Source organism: Salvelinus alpinus, chromosome 25 (genome assembly GCF_045679555.1).
Source record: "Salvelinus alpinus chromosome 25, SLU_Salpinus.1, whole genome shotgun sequence".
Taxonomy (NCBI): domain Eukaryota; kingdom Metazoa; phylum Chordata; class Actinopteri; order Salmoniformes; family Salmonidae; genus Salvelinus; species Salvelinus alpinus.
In genome coordinates this window covers 44,212,226-44,222,943 of record NC_092110.1, presented here as the reverse complement: position 1 = coordinate 44,222,943, position 10,718 = coordinate 44,212,226, and the positions used below count along the sequence as shown (strand labels likewise).

Sequence of the window (10,718 nt, the reverse complement as noted above, 5' to 3'; positions counted from 1 at the left end):
AGAGCCGACGTGATTCCTTATACTACATGTCAGAGAGGCATGTTTGTTCTACATAGCATATTTCTGAACGTTCCAAACACATTCTATCCTGCTAAACGCGCCCCTGTTCTCGACCTGTCTCGTTGCAGAGATTACGGCTCCGACCTTGTGGATCAAACAGCTGGTTTATAAGGAGAGCAAACAGAACAGTTCCAGCACCAGGAGACCAGGTGAGAGCTGTCTACAATGTTCAATCTATTATGGTTAACTTTCCCATCAAACTCTCACTGCTGAATACTGGCTTAATTAAAGGGCCAATCTGGGATTGATTTTAGAGTGGTTCCATTTCTCCAGCTCTATCCCTCTGCTTTTTACCTCACAAAAAAGTTTTGTGAACACACACACACACACACACACACACACACACACACACACACACACACACACACACACACACACACACACACACACACACACACACACACACACACACACACACACACACACACACACACACACACACACACACTGCTGAATACTGGCTTAATTAAAGGGCCAATCTGGGATTGATTTTAGAGTGGTTCCATTTCTCCAGCTCTATCCCTCTGCTTTTTACCTCACAAAAAAGTTTTGGGAAAACCCCTTTCTCCTTGTTTGAATCGCAGATTGCACCTTTAAATTCTAAAATGATTAAGATATTTGATTTGGGTTTATTTTACTCTTGCTGATTTAAGTGTGAGACTGGCAGCTAATTCATTCTGGTCTCCCTATGATATTACTGCCAGGTCAGCTAATATATTATGGTCTCTATGATACTACTGCCAGGTCAGCTAATATATTCTGGTCTCCCTATGATACTACTGCCAGGTCAGCTAATATATTCTGGTCTCCCTATGATACTACTGCCAGGTCAGCTAATTCATTCTGGTCTCCCTATGATATTACTGCCAGGTCAGCTAATATATTATGGTCTCTATGATACTACTGCCAGGTAAGCTAATATATTCTGGTCTCCCTATGATACTACTGCCAGGTCAGCTAATATATTCTGGTCTCCCTATGATACTACTGCCAGGTCAGCTAATTCATTCTGGTCTCCCTATGATATTACTGCCAGGTCAGCTAATATATTATGGTCTCTATGATACTACTGCCAGGTCAGCTAATATATTCTGGTCTCTCTATGATACTACTGCCAGGTCAGCTAATATATTATGGTCTCCCTATGATATTACTGCCAGGTCAGCTAATATATTATGGTCTCTATGATACTACTGCCAGGTCAGCTAATATATTCTGGTCTCCCTATGATACTACTGCCAGGTCAGCTAATATATTCTGGTCTCCCTATGATTTTACTGCAAGGTCAGCTAATATATTCTGGTCTCCATATGCTACTACTGCCAGGTCAGCTAATATATTCTGGTCTCTATGATATTACTGCCAGGTCAGCTAATATATTCTGGTCTCCCTATGATACTACTGCCAGGTCAGCTAATATATTCTGGTCTCTATGATATTACTGCCAGGTCAGCTAATATATTCTGGTCTCCATATGATACTACTGCCAGGTCAGCTAATATATTCTGGTCTCTATGATATTACTGCCAGGTCAGCTAATATATTCTGGTCTCTCTATGATACTACTGCCAGGTCAGCTAATATATTCTGGTCTCTATGATATTACTGCCAGGTCAGCTAATATATTCTGGTCTCCCTATGATACTACTGCCAGGTCAGCTAATATATTCTCGTCTCCCTATGATATTATTGCCAGGTCAGCTAATATATTCTGGTCTCTCTATGATACTACTGCCAGGTCAGCTAATATATTCTGGTCTCTCTATGATACTACTGCCAGGTCAGCTAATATATTCTGGTCTCTCTATGATACTACTGCCAGGTCAGCTAATATATTCTGGTCTCTCTATGATATTATTGCCAGGTCAGCTAATATATTCTGGTCTCTATGACACTACTGCCAGGTCAGCTAATATATTCTGGTCTCCCTATGATACTACTGCCAGGTCAGCTAATATATTCTGGTCTCTATGATACTACTGCCAGGTCAGCTAATATATTCTGGTCTCTCTATGATACTACTGCCAGGTCAGCTAATATATTCTGGTCTCTATGATACTACTGCCAGGTCAGCTAATATATTCTGGTCTCTATGATACTACTGCCAGGTCAGCTAATATATTCTGGTCTCTCTATGATACTACTGCCAGGTCAGCTAATATATTCTGGTCTCTATGATACTACTGCCAGGTCAGCTAATATATTCTGGTCTCCCTATGATTTTACTGCCAGGTCAGCTAATATATTCTGGTCTCTATGATACTCCTGCCAGGTCAGCTAATATATTACAGTTTCCCTATGATATTACTGCCAGGTCAGCTAATATATTCTGGTCTCCCTATGATACTACTGCCAGGTCAGCTAATATATTCTGGTCTCTATGATACTACTGCCAGGTAGGCTAATATATGCTGGTCTCCCTATGATACTACTGCCAGGACAGCTAATATATTCTGGTCTCCCTATGATTTTACTGCCAGGTCAGCTAATATATTCTGGTCTCTATGATACTACTGCCAGGTCAGCTAATATATTCTGGTCTCCCTATGATACTACTGCCAGGTCAGCTAATATATTCTGGTCTCCCTATGATTTTACTGCAAGGTCAGCTAATATATTCTGGTCTCCATATGCTACTACTGCCAGGTCAGCTAATATATTCTGGTCTCTATGATATTACTGCCAGGTCAGCTAATATATTCTGGTCTCCCTATGATACTACTGCCAGGTCAGCTAATATATTCTGGTCTCTATGATATTACTGCCAGGTCAGCTAATATATTCTGGTCTCCATATGATACTACTGCCAGGTCAGCTAATATATTCTGGTCTCTATGATATTACTGCCAGGTCAGCTAATATATTCTGGTCTCTCTATGATACTACTGCCAGGTCAGCTAATATATTCTGGTCTCTATGATATTACTGCCAGGTCAGCTAATATATTCTGGTCTCCCTATGATACTACTGCCAGGTCAGCTAATATATTCTCGTCTCCCTATGATATTATTGCCAGGTCAGCTAATATATTCTGGTCTCTCTATGATACTACTGCCAGGTCAGCTAATATATTCTGGTCTCTCTATGATACTACTGCCAGGTCAGCTAATATATTCTGGTCTCTCTATGATACTACTGCCAGGTCAGCTAATATATTCTGGTCTCTCTATGATATTATTGCCAGGTCAGCTAATATATTCTGGTCTCTATGACACTACTGCCAGGTCAGCTAATATATTCTGGTCTCCCTATGATACTACTGCCAGGTCAGCTAATATATTCTGGTCTCTATGATACTACTGCCAGGTCAGCTAATATATTCTGGTCTCTCTATGATACTACTGCCAGGTCAGCTAATATATTCTGGTCTCTATGATACTACTGCCAGGTCAGCTAATATATTCTGGTCTCTATGATACTACTGCCAGGTCAGCTAATATATTCTGGTCTCTCTATGATACTACTGCCAGGTCAGCTAATATATTCTGGTCTCTATGATACTACTGCCAGGTCAGCTAATATATTCTGGTCTCCCTATGATTTTACTGCCAGGTCAGCTAATATATTCTGGTCTCTATGATACTCCTGCCAGGTCAGCTAATATATTACAGTTTCCCTATGATATTACTGCCAGGTCAGCTAATATATTCTGGTCTCCCTATGATACTACTGCCAGGTCAGCTAATATATTCTGGTCTCTATGATACTACTGCCAGGTAGGCTAATATATGCTGGTCTCCCTATGATACTACTGCCAGGACAGCTAATATATTCTGGTCTCCCTATGATTTTACTGCCAGGTCAGCTAATATATTCTGGTCTCTATGATACTACTGCCAGGTCAGCTAATATATTCTGGTCTCCCTATGATATTACTGCCAGGTCAGCTAATATATTCTGGTCTCCCTATGATACTACTCCCAGGTCAGCTAATATATTCTGGTCTCCCTGTGATACTACTGCTAGGTCAGCTAATATATTCTGGTCTCTATGATACTACTGCCAGATCGGCTAATATATTCTGGTCTCCCTATGATACTACTCCCAGGTCAGCTAATATATTCTGGTCTCTCTATGATACTACTGCCAGGTCAGCTAATATATTCTGGTCTCTCTATGATATTACTGCTAGGTCAGCTAATATATTCTGGTCTCCCTATGATATTACTGCTAGGTCAGCTAATATATTCTGGTCTCTCTATGATACTACTGCCAGGTCACCTAATATATTCTGGTCTTCGTATGATACCACTACCAGGTCAGCAAATATATTCTGGTCTCCCTATGCTACTACTGCCAGGTCAACTAATCTATTCTGGTCTCCCTATGATACTACTGCCAGGTCAGCTAATATATTCTGGTCTCCCTATGATATTACTGCTACATCAGCTAATATATTCTGGTCTCCCTTTGATACTACTCTCAGGTCAGATAATATATTCTGGTCTCCCTATGACACTACTGCTACATCAGCTAATATATTCTGGTCTCCCTATGATACTACTGCTACATCAGCTAATATATGCTGGTCTCCCTATGATACTACTGCCAGGTCAGCTAATATATTCTGGTCTCCATATGCCACTACTGCCAGGTCAGCTAATATATTCTGGTCTCCCTATGATACTACTGCCAGGTCAGCTAATATATTCTGGTCTCCCTAGGATATTACTGCCAGATCGGCTAATATATTCTGGTCTCCCTATGATATTACTGCCAGGTCAGCTAATATATTCTGGTCTCCCTATGATATTACTGCCAGGTCAGCTAATATATTCTGGTCTCCCTATGATAGTATTGCCAGGTCAGCTAATATATTCTGCTCTCCCTATGATATTACTGCCAGGTCAGCTAATATATTCTGGTCTCCCTTTGATATTAATGCCAGGTCAGCTAATATATTCTGGTCTCTATGACACTACTGCCAGATCAGCTAATATATTCTGGTCTCCCTATGATATTACTGCCAGGTCAGCTAATATATTCTGGTCTCCCTATGATATTACTGCCAAGTCAGCTAATATATTCTGGTCTCCCTATGATATTACTGCCAGGTCAGCTAATATATTCTGGTCTCCCTTTGATACTACTGCCAGGTCACCTAATATATTCTGGTCTCCCTATGACACTACTGCCAGGTCAGCTAATATATTCTGGTCTCCCTATGATACTACTGTTAGGTCAGCTAATATCTTCTTGTCTCCCTATGACACTACTGCCAGGTCAGCTAATATATTCTGGTCTCCCTATGATACTACTGCCAGGTCAGCTAATATATTCTGGTCTCCCTATGACACTACTGCCAGGTCAGCTAATATATTCTGGTCTCCCTATGATATTACTGCCAGGTCAGCTAATATATTCTGGTCTCCCTTTGATACTACTGCCAGGTCAGCTAATATCTTCTTGTCTCCCTATGACACTACTGCCAGGTCAGCTAATATATTCTGGTCTCCCTATGATACTACTGCTAGGTCAGCTAATATATTCTGGTCTCTATGATACTACTGCCAGGTCAGCTAATATATTCTGGTCTCCCTTTGATACTACTGCCAGGTCAGCTAATATATTCTGGTCTCCCTATGACACTACTGCCAGGTCAGCTAATATATTCTGGTCTCCCTATGACACTACTGCCAGGTCAGCCAATATATTCTGGTCTCCCTTTGATACCACTACCAGGTCAGCTAATATATTCTGGTCTCCCTATGATACTACTGCCAGGTCAGCTAATAGATTCTAGTCTCCCTATGATACTACTGCCAGGTCAGCTAATATATTCTGGTCTCCCTGTGATATTACTGCTACATCAGCTAATATATTCTGGTCTCCCTATGACACTACTGCTACATCAGCTAATATATTCTGGCCACTGTATGATACTACTGCCAGGTCAGCTAATATATTCTGGTCTCCCTATGATACTACTGCCAGGTCAGCTAATATATTCTGGTCTCCATATGACACTACTGCCAGGTCAGCTAATATATTCTGGTCTCCCTATGATATTACTGCCAGATCGGCTAATATATTCTGGTCTCCCTATGATAATACTGCCAGGTCAGCTAATATATTATGGTCTCCCTATGATATTACTGCCAGGTCAGCTAATATATTCTGGTCTCTATGATACTTCTGCCAGGTCAGCTAATATATTCTGGTCTCCCTATGATATTACTGACAGGTCAGCTAATATATTCTGGTCCCCCTATGCTACTACTGCCAGGTCAGCTAATATATTCTGGTCTCCCTATGATACTACTGCCAGGTCAGCTAATATATTCTGGTCTCTCTATGATACTACTGCCAGGTCAGCTAATATATTCTGGTCTCCCTTTGATACTACTGCCAGGTCAGCTAATATATTCTGGTCTCCCTATGATACTACTGCCAGGTCAGCTAATATATTCTGGTCTCCATATGACACTACTGCCAGGTCAGCTAATATATTCTGGTCTCCCTATGATATTACTGCCAGATCGGCTAATATATTCTGGTCTCCCTATGATAATACTGCCAGGTCAGCTAATATATTATGGTCTCCCTATGATATTACTGCCAGGTCAGCTAATATATTCTGGTCTCTATGATACTTCTGCCAGGTCAGCTAATATATTCTGGTCTCCCTATGATATTACTGACAGGTCAGCTAATATATTCTGGTCCCCCTATGCTACTACTGCCAGGTCAGCTAATATATTCTGGTCTCCCTATGATACTACTGCCAGGTCAGCTAATATATTCTGGTCTCTCTATGATACTACTGCCAGGTCAGCTAATATATTCTGGTCTCCCTTTGATACTACTGCCAGGTCAGCTAATATATTCTGGTGTCCCTATGATACTACTGCCTGGTCAGCTAATATATTCTGGTCTCTCTATGATATTACTGCCAGGTCAGCTAATATATTCTGGTCTCTCTATGATACTACTGCCAGGTCAGCTAATATATTTTGGTCTCTATGATACTACTGCCAGGTCAGCTAATATATTCTGGTCACTCTATGATACTACTGCCAGGTCAGCTAATATATTCTGGTCTCCCTATGATACTATTGCCAGGTCAGCTAATATATTCTGGTCTCTATGATACTACTGCCAGGTCAGCTAATATATTCTGGTCACTCTATGATACTACTGCCAGGTCAGCTAATATATTCTGGTCTCCCTATGATACTACTGCCAGGACAGCTAATATATTCTGGTCTCCCTATGACACTACTGCTACATCAGCTAATATATTCTGGTCTCCCTTTGATACTACTGCCAGGTCAGCTAATATATTCTGGTCTCCCTATGACACTACTGCTACATCAGCTAATATATTCTGGTCTCCCTTTGACACTACTGCTACATCAGCTAATATATTCTGGCCACTCTATGATACTACTGCCAGGTCAGCTAATATATTCTGGTCTCCCTATGCTACTAGTGCCAGGTCAGCTAATATATTCTGGTCTCCCTATGATATTACTGCCAGGTCAGCTAATATATTCTGGTCTCCCTATGATACTACTGCCAGGTCAGCTAATATATTCTGGTCTCCATATGACACTACTGCCAGGTCAGCTAATATATTCTGGTCTCCCTATGATATTACTGCCAGATCGGCTAATATATTCTGGTCTCCCTATGATAATACTGCCAGGTCAGCTAATATATTCTGGTCTCCCTATGATATTACTGCCAGATCGGCTAATATATTCTGTTCTCCCTATGATTCTACTGCCAGGTCAGCTAATATATTCTGGTCTCCCTATGACACTACTGCCAGGTCAGCTAATATATTCTGGTCTCCCTATGATACTACTGCCAGGTCAGCTAATATATTCTGGTCTCCCTATGATATTACTGCCAGATCGGCTAATATATTCTGGTCTCCCTATGACACTACTGCCAGATCAGCTAATATATTCTGGTCTCCCTATGATACTACTGCCAGGTCAGCTAATATATTCTGGTCTCCCTATGATATTACTGCCAGGTCAGCTAATATTTTCTGGTCTCCCTATGATATTACTGCCAGGTCAGGTAATATATTCTGGTCTCCCTTGGATATTACTGCCAGGTCAGCTAATATATTCTGGTCTCTATGATACTACTGCCAGGTCAGTTAATATATTCTGGTCTCCCTTTGATACTACTGCCAGGTCAGCTAATACATTCTGGTCTCCCTATGACACTACTGCCAGGTCAGCTAATATATTCTGGTCTCCCTGTGATACTACTGCTAGGTCAGCTAATATATTCTGGTCTCTATGATACTACTGCCAGATCGGCTAATATATTCTGGTCTCCCTATGATACTACTCCCAGGTCAGCTAATATATTCTGGTCTCTCTATGATACTACTGCCAGGTCAGCTAATATATTATGGTCTCTCTATGATATTACTGCTAGGTCAGCTAATATATTCTGGTCTCCCTATGATATTACTGCTACGTCAGCTAATATATTCTGGTCTCTCTATGATACTACTGCCAGGTCACCTAATATATTCTGGTCTTCCTATGATACCACTACCAGGTCAGCAAATATATTCTGGTCTCCCTATGCTACTACTGCCAGGTCAACTAATCTATTCTGGTCTCCCTATGATACTACTGCCAGGTCAGCTAATATATTCTGGTCTCCCTATGATATTACTGCTACATCAGCTAATATATTCTGGTCTCCCTTTGATACTACTCTCAGGTCAGATAATATATTCTGGTCTCCCTATGACACTACTGCTACATCAGCTAATATATTCTGGTCTCCCTATGATACTACTGCTACATCAGCTAATATATTCTGGTCTCCCTATGATACTACTGCCAGGTCAGCTAATATATTCTGGTCTCCATATGACACTACTGCCAGGTCAGCTAATATATTCTGGTCTCCCTATGATACTACTGCCAGGTCAGCTAATATATTCTGGTCTCCCTATGATATTACTGCCAGATCGGCTAATATATTCTGGTCTCCCTATGATATTACTGCCAGGTCAGCTAATATATTCTGGTCTCCCTATGATATTACTGCCAGGTCAGCTAATATATTTTGGTCTCCCTATGATATTATTGCCAGGTCAGCTAATATATTCTGCTCTCCCTATGATATTACTGCCAGGTCAGCTAATATATTCTGGTCTCCCTTTGATATTAATGCCAGGTCAGCTAATATATTCTGGTCTCTATGACACTACTGCCAGATCAGCTAATATATTCTGGTCTCCCTATGATACTACTGCCAGGTCAGCTAATATATTCTGGTCTCCCTATGATATTACTGCCAGGTCAGCTAATATTTTCCGGTCTCCCTATGATATTACTGCCAGGTCAGGTAATATATTCTGGTCTCCCTTTGATATTACTGCCAGGTCAGCTAATATATTCTGGTCTCTATGATACTACTGCCAGGTCAGTTAATATATTCTGGTCTCCCTTTGATACTACTGCCAGGTCAGCTAATACATTCTGGTCTCCCTATGACACTACTGCCAGGTCAGCTAATATATTCTGGTCTCCCTGTGATACTACTGCTAGGTCAGCTAATATATTCTGGTCTCTATGATACTACTGCCAGATCGGCTAATATATTCTGGTCTCCCTATGATACTACTCCCAGGTCAGCTAATATATTCTGGTCTCTCTATGATACTACTGCCAGGTCAGCTAATATATTATGGTCTCTCTATGATATTACTGCTAGGTCAGCTAATATATTCTGGTCTCCCTATGATATTACTGCTACGTCAGCTAATATATTCTGGTCTCTCTATGATACTACTGCCAGGTCACCTAATATATTCTGGTCTCTCTATGATACTACTGCCAGGTCACCTAATATATTCTGGTCTCCCTATGATACTACTGCCAGGTCACCTAATATATTCTGGTCTTCCTATGATACCACTACCAGGTCAGCAAATATATTCTGGTCTCCCTATGCTACTACTGCCAGGTCAACTAATCTATTCTGGTCTCCCTATGATACTACTGCCAGGTCAGCTAATATATTCTGGTCTCCCTATGATATTACTGCTACATCAGCTAATATATTCTGGTCTCCCTTTGATACTACTCTCAGGTCAGATAATATATTCTGGTCTCCCTATGACACTACTGCTACATCAGCTAATATATTCTGGTCTCCCTATGATACTACTGCTACATCAGCTAATATATTCTGGTCTCCCTATGATACTACTGCCAGGTCAGCTAATATATTCTGGTCTCCATATGACACTACTGCCAGGTCAGCTAATATATTCTGGTCTCCCTATGATACTACTGCCAGGTCAGCTAATATATTCTGGTCTCCCTATGATATTACTGCCAGATCGGCTAATATATTCTGGTCTCCCTATGATATTACTGCCAGGTCAGCTAATATATTCTGGTCTCCCTATGATATTACTGCCAGGTCAGCTAATATATTTTGGTCTCCCTATGATATTATTGCCAGGTCAGCTAATATATTCTGCTCTCCCTATGATATTACTGCCAGGTCAGCTAATATATTCTGGTCTCCCTTTGATATTAATGCCAGGTCAGCTAATATATTCTGGTCTCTATGACACTACTGCCAGATCAGCTAATATATTCTGGTCTCCCTATGATACTACTGCCAGGTCAGCTAATATATTCTGGTCTCCCTATGATATTACTGCC

The 10,718-nt window shown here is 41.0% G+C and overlaps 1 protein-coding gene across 8 annotated transcripts in view; it reads left to right on the top strand.

Annotated features, from left to right (window-relative positions):
- smoc1 (SPARC related modular calcium binding 1) overlaps positions 1 to 10,718 on the top strand; it is a 199,286-nt gene that overhangs the window by 69,864 nt on the left and 118,704 nt on the right. For all 8 annotated transcript variants that reach the window (XM_071366902.1, XM_071366901.1, XM_071366900.1 and 5 more), the window contains one exon: positions 129 to 209. In XM_071366902.1, the coding sequence (XP_071223003.1) occupies positions 129 to 209 (81 nt within the window). The remainder of the gene's footprint in view (positions 1 to 128; positions 210 to 10,718) is intronic.